Raw genomic sequence first — 18,684 nt, 5'->3', positions numbered from 1 at the left:
GTATAGTCAAAGATATACTGAGATAGTTTATTGTGCCAGCTTGACTTGTTCGTTACTGTTATGAGTCCAGTTATTGCAAAGGTAAATAACGTCAGCTTTTGTGATTGGAGTACAATGCTTAACAAATTCCCTTGCATGGCCACCTCTGTGGCTCTACTCCCAACTGCATTCACGATCCCAGAGACTTCTCTGTCTGCCCTTTGGGTTTGGTCAATCAAGACTTCTTGCCACACACCTGCTCTCTACTAAAGTGGAGGTTTCAGGTTCAATTTGGCTCACTTTGGGTTGTCATTTAACTCATAAGCATTTCTTAAAAATACCATTGCTAATGTTTCGGTCTTCTCTTCTAACCCCACAGTAATTTTGAGCTGCAAAGGCTCAAGCTGCTCATGAGCTGGGGACCTAGAAAAGGCCACCACTGACTGGATACAGCCTGCGTGTCTGTCTGCAGACTGTGGTCATGAAAGAGGTTGGGTCTGAGATGGCTGGGAAGAGATCTTCCCAGAGAGGGAACACTGCAGTAAGTGCTGCCAGTGACTTAAATTAGTAGCATGGGTTACTATATACGGAATATAATTATTCAGAGCCTACAAATAATAAGAAAAACTATAAATTTCCCCAAGAAGGAAGATGGGAGGAATGGCTCATGACAGAAAAATACATATAAGATGATGTTCCTTATCATACAACATGTGAAAAGATATTCTCTCACTAATGGATGGAGCATATTAAAACAGAACCAAGATACTCATTTGTGTAGTTTGATAAAAAAATATTTAAAAACTCATAAAATTTGGCAAATACTGGGAAAATAGGTATACTTAATATTTTTCATGGGAATAAAAGTACATACCCTTTTTAAAAGGCAATTTTTATTAAATATTATAAAAACTGTAGTTCCCTTCTAGCAATGCATTTCTTAGTACTGTATTTAGTAGTATATGTAGTAGGAATAAGGAGCCCTGGTAACACAGTGGTTACATGTTGGGCTACAATCTGCAAGGTTCCCAGTTCTAAACTATCTGCTGCTCAACGGGCTAACGATCATGCTTTCTACTCCTATAAGCAGTCTCAGAAACTCACAGGGCAGTTCTAACCTGCCATACCCGGGTCACCATGAGTCGGCACTGACTCAATGGCAGTTGAGTTTGGTTTTGGTATAAGGATAATGCACATAAACAGTCCAGCATTATCTGTGCTAAAAAAAGAGAGAAGACTGGCAACATCAATAAGTAAAAATAGATGACATATACATAAAATCAAATACTGTGAACTACAGTTCACTACAATTTCTCTATGATAAATATTTTAAGTGAAAGATACTAGAAATGCAATTGTATAGTATCTATATTAAATTACTTAAATTCATATTATATACTTATGAAATAAATTTTTAAACGATTTGGTAAGAAATAAACATAAATTAGGTAATCTCTGTAACATTGGGGAAGAAATGAAGCAAGGAAATTTTATTTTATTTATATTATTTTAAGATCAGTTAAATTTGTCATTGAAAACAAACCTTATGAGAAATTTCTTCCCTTACCTACAGTATACCAGCTTGCATCTGTTAATTTGTTGATGACAGCTTCTTGATATACACCATCAAGATTCTTCACTTCCACAATAGCACCTACCTAAAGTATTTTTCAAAAGTTAGAAAAACTCTTTTAAGAATAAAAGAACACACACACAAAAAACAATTAAAAAAAAAAGAATAAAAGAACGCAACGTGTTTTTTTTCCCTTTAGATATATTTACAGTAAATGGAGATTTTTGCCTTGAGGGGTCACATAATCCTAAGATTCGGGTTTTTTTAAATTAATGATTACTAATAAAAGAACAGAAGGTTAAATACAAAAATCATCAATAAAAATAAATCTCTAACTGGTAGGCTAATTTTAAATTTTAAATAATTTATATATATATATCCACATCTGCTAAGGATTTCTTACTAAAAGATAAAAAGCAGCATATATTTTTTATTGAAGACACAGAAATTCTTAATACTCAATTAGCACTAAAATATGTAGGGCAAAACCAATGTGCTCAGTCATTCCATACTTTCTTATAAACAAAATCAGATACCCTAAATTTTCATTCCACACTATTTAATGTTCCCATTTGTTCATGTTAATTCCAGCTTATACACTTAACCATCAATAAACTTAGTGTTGTTTTTGGTGGGTTTTTTTTTAAGTTTCCTTTTTGGTGTTTAAAACTAAATTTGACTGAAAGAATTAAGAAAGCTGGGTTCTTTCCCTTTAAAGGAACAAAAAGGTATTCTAAAAAATACTGAAAGCATAACTTTAACTGTGAACTAATAATGTATGCTTGTAAACATTAGAAAGAATAAACATGAACCTGTTCACATCAAAGAAAATCAAATGTGTATCCTTCCACCAGTAACCACCATTATAAAAATACATGTCAAATGCATGTTTTAGAAAATAAATTCATATAATAACTTGGGTTTGGGCATCAAAGCCCTATTTATTAGGCTGTGTGACCCCAGAGTACCTCTGCCTGTACTCCAGGTTAAGGACAATGCAACTCACTATTAAGATGCAAGAAAAGGTTAGAATTTCTATTTACTTTTTATTATAAACTTTTAGTTACAATGAACATAACCATTAATTATAAATGACTTTTAAAATAATCATATATTTTAAAATATAAAAAATTTTTTTAAAATATGCTCACACTTTTACAAAATCACGAAAGCGTGTAGTCTGATGATTTGGACAAAGCACAACTTTCAAGCTTTTTAGTCACAGGACCAAAAATTGAAAAACCTAAAGAGTGAATTAAGAGACAACTACATCCACATGAAAGCAGCACACCAGCCTATGTGATCCAAGGATTGTAAATAATATAAGTGACATCAGAGATTAAATTGTTAATATGTAGAAAGCTGTGGATGACAGGGAAAGTCCGAAATTCATAGATTTAGCCATCAGTGAATCCTCTCTGATCACAGTGGAGGGATGTGAACAGCCTTGTTAGCAGAGAACATTGTAAAGTCAATTATGGCAAGGTGTAGTTAGGTCAAAATTTACTAACTTATCATTTGATTTTCCTTTAGAACCAGTTTAAAGCTGTTTCAGTTAATTTTTAAAAAGAGAAGAAGAAATATGAATTAAGCCCTTAGGGTATCCCCTTGGACCAGGGATGTGAATAGCCCTGTTAACATGCAGAGTGCATTGGAAAGTGGATTGTTGCAGATGTACTTCTGGTTTTTGATAGTTTTTGCTTGCTTTTCGGTTGAGGTTTTTAATCTGTTTTACTTATTTTAAGACAACTGTACAACTCTTGATATGATTGAATGATTGAATTGTATGATATGTGAACTATATGCCAATAAAACTTGTGAGGGGGGAATGAGGTACATCTATTGATATTTAAAGTATTAAAAAATTATTAATACATTTTACACCATCACATATGAGAACAAACTACTATATTTTAGTAGAACAATTCCCAAAGTAAAAATAATAGTGGGAAGAACGGTAGGGTTTTAAAAAAAATATTTTTACAAACAACTTTTAATATCCGACATAATAAAAGACAGAGGGATTCTCAAATCTACTTCTATATCAAACCTGTTGTGATTTGTTGGTTTAATTAAACACTAAGTGCTTCAGAAGTTCATGGAAAAATGCAATTAAAAGACAATGGAATTTTCCACAAATTTTCTTTATATACTTCATATCAAAAGAATCTGGCAAAAAAAATCTGGCCTCACAGAAATAGGTAGTTGAAAAATGAGTATTTCAGTAGCCTTTTTGTTTAATAAAATATGGTTATTCTTCCTTGGTTTTATGTCAACATTCATTAAGAGGTAGTGTCTGTCTTTTTTTTTTTAAGTGGTAGTTTCTTATGACTACTTCCAATATAGACACTAAAATGACATCAATGAATTGTTCATACTATTATTGTAGTATTTAATACTATTATATTAAAATCCACCAATGTATCTTATGTTTGTATCCATCAATAATTATGTAACATTTGTCACGTACAAAACACTGATTCACTGAATTATGTAGAGTCTACATAGTGACACATCTCATTATACAATATAAAAATTTTAGGCTCATAGTATTCTCATCAAGCTTTCATTATACAAGGTTACAAAATTATTTTATTTGAAAGGTCAAATTTTATCATTAACAATATAAACTGTAGTTTTCCTTTAGGTGACAGAAATATTTGGTCCATTTTCAAGAATATGTCTGCCAAAAAACCATTCTGAATGGCCAGTATCTCAAGTAAAAATGATGTTCTATTAGAAAAGCATATACTTGGACTCACAGGTCAAACACAGAAGTGCTTTATAGGTACCATTTCATCACATAAAATATTAAAATATGGCACTGTTGAGGAACACTGGGTTGCTAACCACAAGTCAATGGTTCCATCTCAATAGCTACTCCATGAGAGAACAATGAGGCTCTCTGATCCTGTAAAGATTTCCAAGGTAAGAAATACTAGTAGGGTCACTATGCGTCAAAATTGACTCCATGGTAATGGGTCTGGTTTTGGTAAACTCAGTAAAATTAATAATCTTTACTGTTTCATCAATGACATTAAGTAAAAATAACTTTGGGGGAGGAGGTGGAGAGTTTAAGTGGAAAAATGATAGTGAAGAAAAATTATTACTCACTTGATTTATGTTAAAGGGCCAAGAGTTTTACCCATTGCTGATTTTGCACCATCAATGAAAATGACAAATCTTAATATTACCCCAATTGTAAAAATAGATTTGACCTTATGAACTCCCTTAAAAGAACCCCTAGGAGCCCTCAGATATCACTTTGATAAGAAGTCTATAGAAATGACTACCCTTGACCCATACTGCCACGCTCCTTGAAAGAAGGTTATAGGATGAGATAAATAAGAAGCTTTTAAGTCTCTTTAAAAGTAGAATGTATAATTATTTTAAATATTTCCATATGATTAAGAAAATATTGATACTTACAGTTTTATAAACTTTATAATCAACCCAATCACACTCTACAAAACCATAGATGCCAGCAAGTCAATAGCAATTCATGGTGATCTTTTGTGCATCAGAGTAGAAGTGTACTCCCATAGGATTTTCTGTTAATTTTGTAGAATTAAATTGCCAAGTCTATTCTTCTAATATGGCTCTGGATGGAATTGAACTTGTAATATTACTTAACTGATTGCAAAATTCAGGTACTCCCATGACGTTTATAGGAGTAACAAAACTAAATTTGTTTATATAACAGACTATTAAGCCCACATCATCCCCAAAAGGGTGGAGCATAACCCCAACTTAAAACTTCCATTAAATGACTACAACAAATGGATAGTATAATTTTGTGCTTAATAATTAAGTAGTCTAGATACTATTTTCAACTAAAATTTTATTAGTGAAAATTAGTTTATATAAAACAGTCATCAATTTTTGGACATTTATTTCCTCCAGAAAACATTTAATCCAAATCTGGATACTTTTCTACCAGTTGATAGATAAAGTTACAGAGATGTTAGGAGGCAATTAAAAATCTTCAGACCTTCACCTCCCCCACCACGAAGGATCCATACACAAGCACAAAAGAAATGTTTTAGTAATCTTGAAACAAAACTTAATATACTTGTCCAAGTCAAAACAAAAACTAAGTTCAAATCGAATACAAAATTTTTTTTCATTAAGTAAGAAAATCCAAACAAACAAAATAAACCACCCTTGCCACTATCAGAAAGCCTGGATGGTGGTGGTACAATGGAAGAAGATGGCTTAAAAGCTAAAAAGCCTTTTCTATCTTTTTTTAACATTGATCATTTTTTGATGCCAGGAGGGGTTGTGCTAATTTAAAAGGGCAGTCAAGCAGTGGAGAGAAATACTCATATGCTTATGAAGCAAACCAAAATTAAGGCTTGGAAAGTATATATATATATATATATATTCTGTAGAACATGGCAAAATGCTTTAATTATAGTTCACCTGTCAAAAAATTCTGTCAAATTATATCATCTTCAATTTCTTCTGTAGGGTTGTTTTGAGGATTAAACGACAAGTGCAAAACATTTAGCACAATGCTAGTACACAGTAGGCACTATTATGTCTCTTAATTTAATTCTCCTAGGCAAGCTAAAGTTCACTGTCAGGATTAAGATGAAGTTGTCTGCTCCAGATAAGATATACAATATTGGAAACCCTAAATAGGGTCATTAGGATTCAGAATCTACTCAATAGCCAACCCAAAACCCCACTGGCATAGAATCAATTCCAAATCATATATAGGGTTTTGGGGGCTGTAAATCTTTACAGGAGCAGATATAGCCTCATGTTTCTGGAGCAACTGGTACCATCAAGACTGTTGACTTATTGGGTGGGCAAAGTATACATAAGCAGGTACGCCCACATACTCATTAAGTATTTTATTGGCCAATCAAGAAAAAGGAACATTATACGAACATGTTCACTATAAAACTGCTTGATTCCACTGAAAATATTTTATTTGCCAATAACACAACATCAATCTAGAGTTCTGGTTTGTTGTTTAATTTTCTCATGTTTTAGATCATTGTAAAAATTAGGTCACTTAACCACATATGAAATTTGAAATAGTGGCTCTAATAATGAGCTCAAATAGAAGAACAATTTTGAGAAAAGCACAAGACCAGATAGTGTTTCGTTCTGTTGTTCAGAGTCCTTATGAGTCAGAGCTGACCCAATGGCAGCTAACAACAAACTCATTTTATTAATGGAAATATAGTAAGGCTGAAACAGATATGTAAAAAATAGTCAATACTGACTTGATATTCATTTCATTCTTGAATATACTGTTAAGCTTCATTATCACATCAAGTTTTATTTATTTCAGTATCACATCAAGTTTAATATAAAATTAAATATAAAAAACACCTATTTTTTCCTATTACTCTTCTAAGGAAATTACTCAGAGAGAATGTAATTTATAAATGAATGCTTCATAAGTGACCATATGTTGTATGTTTCCTAGCTGCTTATTAGGATACAATATATATGAATAATTGGGTTACCTTTAGTGGACCTTTTATGTGGTCATCCTGAACTTCCACTGTTGAAGAATCATGCCTGAATGTTACCTAGAGATTATAAATTAAATTAGCCATTGCAAAAGCAAGCAATAATTAATAAGCTATATTATACATTTTAATACAAATAAGTTAAACTAACAATTGCTTAGTTTACACAAGATTTTAATCTCTAAATTAAAAATTATTCAAATAACTACCCAAATTATATTTTCAAAATACACAAGTAACTAATGTCATTACACCTAAATTATCCCAAGTTTCCCATTAGCTTATATTATTCAGTACATTATAAGCCATATGATTGCTTGTAAAAAATTTTTTTCCTAAAGAAAAAGTGAGGAAAGGAAGACTTATTAGACCATTAGGTACTATACCGTTTGTTGTCAATGCTTATTTTATTAAAATGTATCAGCAGCAAACATTTACTGATGATGGGAGTGCACATAGCTACGTACCTGGCTACTAATCTAATGGTGATTCGAATCTACCTAGAGGCCCTGTAAACTAAGGGCTGGCAGTCCACTTCAGAATGTTCATAATCACTGAAAACCTTATCAGAATCACAGTTCTACATATTCTGATAGACATGATCTGGGACAGAGACCTTGATCTGACCTTTTATTTCGAGTTTCCTGAAAATAATTGTTAGAGTTTGCCAGTAATCAATACGCTTGGGGGTTCCAAAGACATGGGCATAGCAAACACTAAGGCCCTCATAATTAACAGTCAGTTTGGAGGTTTAAAATGTACACAGGCGTTTGTCAGGAGACAGTTCTGCTTCTGAAAAGTTACAGCCTTCAAAACCCTATGAAACAGTTCTACTCTATACATAAGATGTCACTATGAACTGAAAAAGGAAAAACACATTTAGCCATATCTTAAATTTAAGAACTCAAGAAAAAATTCAAGGCTCAAATTATAATATTGAAACATTCTATGAACAAAATATTGAATGACACAGGAAGCATCAAAAGAAGATGGCAAGAATACAGTTACTGTACCATAAAGAACTAATTACATTTAACCATTCCAGAAGGTAGCATATAAGGAAGAACTAATGGTATTGAAGGAAGATGCAGCACTGAAAGCTTTAGTCAAAAGCAAGCACAAAAAGCATTAGCTAAAAGCAAGGCTCCAGGAAGGAATACCAATGGAAATGTTTCAACAACTGATAAAGCACTGGAAGCACTTACTCATCTATGCGAGGATATCTACAAGACAGCTACTTGCCCAAATGACTGGAACAGATGGATTATTTGTATACATTCCAAAGAAAGGTGACCTAACAAAATACTCAAATTATAGGACAATGTCATTGGTATCACCTACAAGTAAAATTTTGCTGAAGATCTTCCAACAACAGTTTCAGCAGTACACTGACAGGTGGGCAGGCCAGATTCAGAAGAGGATATGGTAAAAGAGGTACCATTTCTGATGTCAGGTGGATCTTGGCTCAACACCAAGAATACCAGAATGATTTTACTTACTATACTAAAGCATTATATTGTGTGGATAATAACAAACTATGGATAGCTTTGAGAAGAATGGGAATTCTAAAACACTACATGTCAAACCTGTACATGGATCAAGAGGCAGCTATGGGAACATAACAAGGGTATGGTGTATGGTTCAAAATCAAGAAAGGTGTACATCAAGGATGTTTCTTCTCACCAAAGATATTCAATCTGCATGCTGAACAAATAAGCAGGAATGCTGGATAATATGAAGAAGAATGTGGCATTCAGCTTTGGAAGACATTTATTAAAAAGCTGCAGTATGCAGGTGACACAACCTTACTTGCTAAAAGTGAGGACGACTTGAAGCACTTGCTGATGAAGATTAGGGATTGCAGCCTTCAATATGGATTACAACTCAATGTAAGAAAACCAAAATTCTCACAACTGGTAAATTAGGTAACACCATGATAAATGGAGAAAGATTTAACCTTGTTTGGATCCACAATCAATGCTCATAGAAGCAGCAGCCAAAAGACCAAACAACGTTTCCAATGGGCAAACCATTCTATTTTTCTTTCGAACCGTATTAATGGAAAGTATTTGTTTTCCTTCTCTTAAGAGTTTTCCACCGTACACAGATTCGAATTTTCACTGTATCAATAAATTTGTTTTTTAAAATAGTAACTCTAAATCATGAACAAATTAAAGTTGTAAAACATATACCACCTAATCTGTCAAAAAAGTCAGTTATTTTAAATTATAAACAGATTTTTAGAGCTGTCAAAAGGTATTAAGGTTAACTTGTAAAAATCCATTATTTAAGAGACAAGGCATTAAATACTGTCATTAGAGGTGATGGTTATGTCATTTAGCTGGAACACAATTCTTAAAGGTTTAACAATTATGTAATAATTGAGTGCTGTCCCCATGATGAAATCTCATATGCTGTAATTAAAAGAGAATGGAATTGTTCCATGATTTTTTGAAGTCCCTTGAATATGGTCATTTTGGCAAAATTTTCTAGCTTTGGGGGTACTCTGTATCCTAAAATCAGCACATCATCATCTGACCTCCTGTTTTGGGGACCTGAGCCAATGGATTGTCATATCTCCTAGCTGATCTTGAATTCCTCAGTCTCCAGAGCCAGTGAGCCAGCTGATCTGCTAATCTTGGGCTCATCAGCTCCTGCAGTACCCCCAGTCTGATTTCAGACCCAGAGACTTGGGACTGGCCAGCCTCCATAATCAGTCATTTCCTTCAGATAAATTTTTTTTGTATATCAGCTTCATTGGCTTTGCTTCTATACAGAGAACCTAGCCTAGGACACAGGCACTAATAGTTGGTTTCTTTAATTAATGGCAATAAATAGCAAGACAGCTAACTAGATGTAATATTTCTAGTAGTTCATTACATAGAAACACTCAGCTGAGGGTTCAAGTGGGGCTAAAACCAGACTGTAGTTTATGGGTAAAAACATAGGACCCATAATGATGCTGCTCCTGTTAGGAGCGTAACTTTTTATAACTGGCACCAAAGTGCTAACTGTGTGTCAAGTTCAGTCAATGGTGTTCTACAGCATAACAAAAGATATCTATCTCATTCACACAAATATGTTACAAGTGCTAGAATTAGCTTGCCAAAAGTGGGAAAACTAATAAAAAGCATTCTTTTCTTCGATAGAATCTCTCTCTCTCTCTCTCTCACACACACACACACACATACACACACACACACACAGGGAACAAGAGTGTGTAAAACCAGAAAAAGAAACACTGCTATAATAGAATTGTAAGAGTGCATGCATTATCAAATTACAAAGAAACTAAGGGGTGTGTAGCAGGGCCAAGCAAACATTTTACGGACTTATGACTTAATTTAAAGGTCTTTTCACAATGCTTATAACCCAAGAGGGCAAATGAGAATCACCCAAGAGAGACTATGATATTTTCCAACAATCGAGCAATAAATAGCTTTAAGGAGCCCTGGTAGCTTAGTATATTTGAGTTGGAGTTGGGCTGCTAAGTGCAATGTCAGCAGTTTGACCCTGCCAGTCTCCATAGGAGAAAGATAAAGCTTTCTGAGCCTATAAAAACTTAACAGTCTCAGAAACCCTAGGGAGCAGTTCTACTGTCCTGAGATTGTAAGTCAGAATCCACCTGGTGGCAGGTGGTTTTTAAGTGGTAATATTCAAATCTATGTTTTATAGGGTATTGCCTAATCCACATTATAAATCCACTGAGAACAGAAATCATCGGCCCATTCCCTCCTTCGCAAATAATGGTATCCTATACAAGGTTTGCTACACAATAAATTATTGAAAGATGATTAAGTAACTGACTTCAAATATTTCACTTAGTTCAACTTCTTCATCAATGGAAATTTATAAACTGTAAATCTTTTTCTCTGAAATATGTGAGACTAAAAAAAGTATTGTAAAAAAAATTTTTTCTAAGACAGTCAGAGAAATCAACCATTAACTTGACCATATTTCATTGTGCCTAAATTGTTATCAATTAGTCATGGTTCAGGGGTAAGGATGAGTCTCGAAATTTAGAAACTATGGTAGTTCCAATTCTGCCACAATTTGCTGTGATCATTCATTCACTCTCCCTGTTATCAAGGATTCCAACTCATAATAGCCCTATAGGGCAGGGTAGGACTGTCACTGTGAATTTCTAAAGAAACAAATTCATAAACACACATATGTGTATAAGAAAGAGATTTATATACAAGAGGAATTGAACACTGAGAAAATATCCCAACCCAGTCCAGTCTGTCATAAGTCTGATATTAGCCCATATGTCCAATACTAATCTGTAAGGTCCTCTTCAGTCTCATGAAACACATGCAAGGAAGCCAAATGCAGGACAATCACAAGTCAGTGGGTAGAAAGTCTTTGGGTCCAATGGTGTAAGCATCTCAGGGCCAGCAGGGGTCTCTCTCTGGCTTCTCTGGCTTCAGAAGTCTAGCTGCATCCTTGTGGCTTGTCTTTTGCAATGTCTCCAAGGGTGTGGCAGAGAGAGGTGTTTTCTGCCTCCAAGGAGGGAGTCCCTAGAATTCTCAGAAGGCCATGCCCACACAGAAGTCTCATTGGCTATCTCCAGATTAACAGTCTAGACTCCACCTCTACATTCAATCCTTAAATTGACACCAGATTAGGTAACTACCAAAGACCACCCCTTGTAAATTTATCTTTCACATAATTCTTTAGCCATATATAATTTTCAAACAATAACAAAATCACATCTGTACTTAATAGTATAAAACTAAAAAGCATACAATTCAGTATGTGCCACATTCATTTAAACATAACATTCTATAAGTGAACAAAACAAAAAATTACCTATGCCTAACAATTGCAATTAAGTAACACCTACACCTTAATGCTATAAACCTATAAAATTATATTCCCCCACCTATGAAAGTTTGTAAACCAACCACTTCATACCTTTATTCCCCCATTTTCGGTATCCAATTTCTATACTGCCCACTTACACCAACCCAGTGCTCTGAGGAAACAATCATGCTCTTTGACGTGAAGAATCTTCATTCCAGTTGGAACCTTGTAAAATCCGCATCCATAAGCAAAGTCAAATCAGGAGAAGCAATCCATAAACTCAACAGCAATATGTACCCGTTCACAGGCTCAAAAATCTCTGCATCTCCTCAGGTTCTGGTCAACTCACTATGGGGTGCCTCTCTTAGCCTCACCAGGGTGTCCATTGGTCACCTTCCCTTTAGACTATGGCCCCATCACAAATTCTCAACAACCCTAGCTCCTTGTGCTAGGTCATGAACCTCAGACCAGTCAACCTGCTCTCATCTTCTCCTCTAGTTCCTGTGCACCAAATCCATGGGTTTCAGTGACCAGACTCAACCCGTCTCTTTATTGCTGCATTTCTCGCGCTTCCACTCAACAAGTAGATCCAGGGTCATCTAGCAAGCATCTCAGCCTGCCTACAGGCTCCCTTTAACGTTCAGTCCCAGAGAGGAGTTTTCTTTTTCTTTTTTTAATTAATTTATTTTTTTTAACATTTTATTAGGGGCTCATACAACTGTTATCCCAATCCATACACACATCAATTGTGTAAAGCGCATTTGTACATCGTTTCTCAAAACATTTTCTCTCCACTTAACCCCCCGACATTAGGTCCTCATTTTTCCCCTCCCTCCCCGCAGTTCCAGATTTTTTCCAGCTTCTGACAAAGACCACCAGACTTCAAACTTCAAATCCAAAAAGTTCCTTTTTTACAGGACCAGTGGTATGAGTGGCGAAATAGGGAGGGTAGAGGGAGAGTGGGTAGGAAAGAGGGAACCGATTACAAGGAACTATATGTGACCTCCTCCCTGGGGGACAGACAACAGAAAAGTGGGTAAAGGGAGACGTCGGATGGGGCAAGATATGACAAATTAACAATTTATAAACTATCAAGGGCTCATGAGGGAGGGGGGAGAGGGGAGGGAGGGGAAAAATGAGGACCTAATGCAGGGGTGGGGGTGGGGTGGGGGCTTAAGTGGAGAGGAAATGTTTTGAGAATGACGAGGGCAATGAATGTACAAATGCGCTTTACACAATGGATGTGTGTATGGATTGTGATAAGAGTTGTATGAGCCCCTAATAAAATGATTTTTTTTTTTAATCTTCAATCTGTCAAATTTACCCCTAGGCAAGTCTCTTGGAATACAAATGTCCTGAGTACTCCAAAGTACTGGGTAGGGCTCAACTTCTCAGAGACTTCCTTCCAGGCGTGGCCTAAACCCATCTAAAGATCAAATTAATGGCTTGAGGTAAGTAGGTTTACAAGCTCTCAAAATCACTTCTATACATCCTTATATCTACAATAATAAGCAAAAGAAATCAGTTTAACCATAGAATCAGATATTAAACTCAATTCTTAAAACAGTCAAGTTCAATCCTTATTGAGCTTACCTAAATCCTTATCTAACCTATTCTATTTACACAACAATATGGGATTAGGTCTCTCTGAAGGCATAAAAACAGAGCCAGGCTTTCTGTCAGCCATTTTGAACTTCTGTAAACCATTTTCCTTAAGCAGCCTGGTTTCTGAGAAATTCAAATGGTAATTTCTACCCCTGAGCTCAAAATATACATTAACCACATTCATTTTTACCATTTCACATAGGAATAACCAAAAACTACAACCAAACAAAATAATCAAAGCTTTCTTAAAAACAGCTCAGTAAACTGCATGGATATATCTGACTTTTGGCTAGCAAGAGAAGAAACACTACAATGAAGCAGAAGTCAAACAAATATCTACTTTCCATCTTTATGACTGTATTAGTCTGGGTACTTTAGAGAAACAAATCCACAGAAACTCATGTATAAAAGAGAGTTTTATGTAAAGAGTAAGTGCACATCAAGAAAACATCCCAACCCAGTGCTGCCCAAGCCCACAAGTCCAACATTAACCCACATGTTCTATATCAATCTATAAAGTCCTCTTCAGACTCATGAAACACATGCAATGTAGCCAAATGCAGGACAATTACAAGCCAGTGGGTAGAAAGTCTTTGGGTCCAGTGGCGTTGGAATATCTCAGCACTGGCAGGAAATATCTCAGCACTCTGTGGCTTCGCTGGCTTCAGAGGTCTGGTTGCGTCCATGTGGCGTGTCTTCTGCAATGTCTCCCAGGGAGTAGCAGAGAGAGAGAGGTGTCTTCCACCTCCAACGAGATTTCCCAAAAATCTCAGGAGAAGGCCATGCCCACACAGAAGTCTCACCCCTACACTCTTAATCCTTAAATTGACACCAGATAAGGTGACTACCCCAGTCATGGTTCAGGGGTGAGGGAGGAAGAGTCTCAAAATTCAGAAACTATGGTAGTTCCAATTCTGCCACAATTTGCTGTGATCATTCATTCACTCTCCTGTCATCAAGGATTCCAACTCGTAATAACTCTACAGGGCAGGGTAGAACTGCCACTGTGAGTTTCCAAGACTGTAACTCTTTAGAGAAGCCCCATCTTTCTCCCAAGGAGCAGTTGGTGGTTTCAAACTGCTGTCCTTGTGTTTAGCAGGCCAGGACGCAACCACTATTCCACCAGGGTCCTCATTTACTATGATACTGTGGAGAAGTTACTAATCCTTGTGAGCCTATTTTTCGCCATAGCAAAGTTAAAGAATTAAACTAGATTGTTTGTAAGGTCCTTTCTAGTTCGAATCTTAGGAAAGCATTTTATAAACAATTTCATCTACAATAAAATGACATGTAAAATACCAACTGTGATCATCTATTTTTACCAACTGGAATATTTTAAAATAAAAAGTAATGCTTTGAGATGTTGTTTCTTGGTTTCTTCCCTTTTTCTTACTCCTCAAAATTAATCTTACAGAAAAATAATTCTTAGATATACTCATCAAGGAACAGTTTAAACATGGTACATATAATTTATAAAATCTATAAATACTATACCTTGACTTTGACAAGTCTTTTTGCTGTCTTGATTTTGGCTTCACAGAAAGCTCCTCTGTATTTAGCACTCACATCAGTTCCCACTGTCAAATAGGGAGGCTCATCAAGGGCCTAAAATGCAAATAAATATAATTAGATTTAAACTTTTCAATTACTTCTCATAATCCAACTTCAAAGTAGCAGATCTGTAATGTATGTTAACAAGACTAACCTAAAAAACACTATAAATTTTTAAATACTAAAATGTCTATCATAAAAACCTGAAAAACTCACTGCTATCAACATTCCAACTCATAGCAACCATATAGGAAAAAGAAACACACTGTCTCTCTGGGTTTCTGAGAATATAAATCTTTTGAGAGTAGAAAGCATCATCCATGTCTTACAGAGGAGCTAATGGTTTCTAACAGCTGACCTGTGGTTAGCAGCCCAACAAATAACCCATTATGCCAAAGTAAATAAATAAACTCACTGCTATCCAGTCCATTTGAACTCATAGTGATCCCTACAGGACAGAGTAGAACCCAAGAATTTCCAAAGCTGTGTATTTCTAGTATTCTCTGTTTTTAGCAAAGGTCCATCTGACATCAGCATTCTGAATCTGGCTTGAACTTCTGGCAGCTCCATCATTATACTGCTGCAATCATTACTGGATGATCTAAAACAATATTTTACTTGCATGTGAATATCAATATTATTCTATAATTTGCATATTATGTTGGATCACCTTTCTTTGGAATGGGTACAAATACAGTTATCTTCCAGCTGGCCAAGTAGATGTCTTCCAAGTTTCTGACATACACGAGAAAGTGCTTTTAGAGCTTCATCAGTTGTTGAAACATTTTTAAAAATTATTTTATTGGGGGCTCTACAACTCTTATCACAATCCATCCATTATGTAAGCACATTTGTACATATTTTGCCATTATCGTTTTCAAGTTATTTTCTTTCTACTTGAGCCCTTAGCCTAATAGCGCCTCATTTTCCCCTCCCTCTCACAACCCCCCCCCTCACAAACCCCCAATAATTAATAAATTATTTTTCATGTCTTGCACTGTCCGATGTCTTCCCTTTACCCCCTTGTCCGTTGTCCATCCCCCTGGGAGGGGTTTATAAATAGGTCATTGTGATCAGTTCCCCCTCCCACCTCAAACTTCCCTTTACGCTCCTGGTATGGCTACTCTCAATATTGGTCGCGAGGAGTTTATCTGTCCTGCATTCCCTGAGTTTCCAGCTCTTATCTGATTGATATTCCATCAATTCCTAGAGCCTTGTTTTTCACTAATGTTTTCAGTTTTTGGACTCTTGCTTCAGTACCATTGGCTCTTCCTCAGCGGCTTCCTCTTGAAATGGTTGCATAATAACTAGTTCTTTTTGATTCAGTGACTGTATTCTTTTCATCTCCTTTGGATACTTCCAGTGTTTTGTCCATAGAATCTTCTAATATTGCAACTTGTGGCATGGATTTTTTCTTGAGTTTTCAGTATAAAGTATGCTGAGCTTAGTCTTACTTTTTGGTTTCCTAACATTAGGTCTTTACACATTTCATTATAATAGTTAACTTTGTCTTCTCAAACTGTCATTTGAAATTTCTGTTCAGCTACTTGACATCATTTCTTCCATTTGACTCGGCTACTCTACAATCAAGAGCAAGTTTCAGATTCCTTCTGATATCCACTTTAATCTTTTATTTCTTTCCTTGTTTTAATGACCTTTTGCTTTTTCCTGTATGATGTTCTTCATGTCATCCCACGGCTCATCAGGTCTTCTGTCATAAGTGTTCAATGAGTCAAATCTGTTCGAGATATTCTCGAAATCCTGAGAAGTTCTCGAAATTCAGGTGGAATATACTCAAGGTAGTATTTTATCTCTCAATGACTTGCTTAATTTTCTTCAGCTTCAACCTAAACTTACATGTGAACAATTGATGGTCTATTCCAATCTGGTTTTAGCTACTGATAGCCTCGTTTTAGCTGCTGATATTGAGCTTTTTCATTATCTCTTCCTACAGATGTAGTAGTCAATTTGAATTCTCTGTATTCTAACTAGAGAAGTCCACGTATATAGCTTCCTTTTGTTTTTGGAAAAAGGGTATTTGTTGTTGGAAAAAGGGTTATTTGTGATGAAATCATTGGTCTTATAAAATTCTATCAGCTTTATTTCTATTACCAGGACCACATTTTTCAATTACTGTTCCTTCATTTTTGTTTCCAACTTTTACATTCTGTCAATTATCATCAATGCATCTGACTGAATGCTTGATCAATTTCCAACTGAAGATGTAGAAAGAATTCTTTAATTTCTGCATCACTAGCTTTAGGTCTTGGTATGAAAGCTTTAAAAAAATCATTTTATTGGGGGCTCATACAGCTCTTATCACAATATATACATACATACATATATACATTGTGTCAAGTATATTTGGACTATCATGGCACCATCATTTTGAAAGCATTTTCTTTCTACTTGAGCCGTTATCAGCTCTTCATTTTTTCCCTTCTTCCCCCAACCTCCCTGCCTCATGAACCCTTGATAAGTTATAAATTATGGTGTATACGTTTTTGTTTTTTTTGGTGTATACGTTTTAATAATTGTATTTGCTGGATATCCTTGTATATGGGTAGACATTATCCTATCACAAACAGCATTTCATTTTTATAACTTTCAATGTTCCTAGATTCATCCCTAACACATTAAAGGGTCTAAAAACTCTTTGATGTTTGCAGTTGTATCTTCCTATTTTGAGCCATGCCACATCAACAAATGAAGGTCCTGAATGCTTTATTCTAGCAGGCTTTATTCTATCCATGTCATTATTATAAACTCTACTTTGAGATGGCCGCTCTTTCTTAGTCATATTTTGAGTACTTTCTGACCTGAAGGATTCTTCTTTAGGTACTACCTCTGACAATCTTTCGCTTCTATTCACCAGGTGTTCGTTCAGTAACTGATGTCTCGATGATATCAATAGGGCTGCCAGTGGCTAATTCCTCTGAAAGTGAACAGCTTATTCCTTCCTCAGAGTCGGTTGTGCTTAGGCTGGAAGCTCTGCTGAAACCTGTTCATTTTGGTTGACCCTGGAGGCATTTGAAAAACTGGAGACATGGCTTCAAGCATCACAGCAATACAGAAGCCACAACAGTAGGACAACCTGACAGGCAAATGGGATTTAATACATAATCATTTAAATTTTCAAAAAGATAGCAATGCATTTTGTGATTTAACTAACTGGTAATAGGCATTATTGTTGGAAAACCCCAAGTGGTGTGGTAGTATTTATGACCCCAGGGTTATTTTCTCTCTACAACTTGCAACCTCTCTCAACTCAGTAACAAATCATTTTTTTTATTTACAAGCTTGTTAAACATTTTTAGAAATAAACAACATAAAGGAAAGGTTGATGAGGAACCAGAAACGATGAATTGAAATAGATACAAGGAAACAATCTGGGCACATTGTGCCAACTAGGGAAGTATCATTTAATAAGACGGTGATACACTGTAAAATTATTTATTATGCAGATTTAAACAAAGAAAAAAGAGAATACTAATATTTGGACTAATAGTACACAGAAAGCCATTTATGTGTACTTTCAAAACTAAATGGAGAATATAAGATACAATAATAATTTATAAATTATTAAGGGTGCATGGGGGAAAGGGGAGGAGGAAGAGAAGGGGAGGGGGAAAAAAAGGAAAATAAGGAAAATGAGCGGATTCCGGGAACCCAAGAGGCAAG

The 18,684-nt window shown here is 35.4% G+C and overlaps 1 protein-coding gene across 3 annotated transcripts in view; it reads right to left on the bottom strand.

Moving 5' to 3' along the window:
• The window catches only part of ARID4B (AT-rich interaction domain 4B), a 173,299-nt gene that overhangs the window by 118,845 nt on the left and 35,770 nt on the right, over positions 1 to 18,684 (bottom strand). For all 3 annotated transcript variants that reach the window (XM_045297860.1, XM_045297862.1, XM_045297861.1), the window contains exons 3-5: positions 14,947 to 15,057; positions 7,036 to 7,101; positions 1,547 to 1,637 (exon numbers count right to left, since the gene is read on the bottom strand). In XM_045297860.1, coding sequence (XP_045153795.1) covers positions 1,547 to 1,637; positions 7,036 to 7,101; positions 14,947 to 15,057 — 268 coding nt within the window. The remainder of the gene's footprint in view (positions 1 to 1,546; positions 1,638 to 7,035; positions 7,102 to 14,946; positions 15,058 to 18,684) is intronic.

The sequence above is a fragment of the Echinops telfairi genome, unplaced genomic scaffold (assembly GCF_000313985.2).
Source record: "Echinops telfairi isolate 266 unplaced genomic scaffold, ASM31398v2 ScPeMD7_7424;HRSCAF=8462, whole genome shotgun sequence".
In the NCBI taxonomy this organism is placed as follows: Eukaryota; Metazoa; Chordata; class Mammalia; order Afrosoricida; family Tenrecidae; genus Echinops; species Echinops telfairi.
The sequence above is the reverse complement of the archived record's forward strand: the minus strand, read 5'-3'. Positions and strand labels throughout refer to the sequence as shown.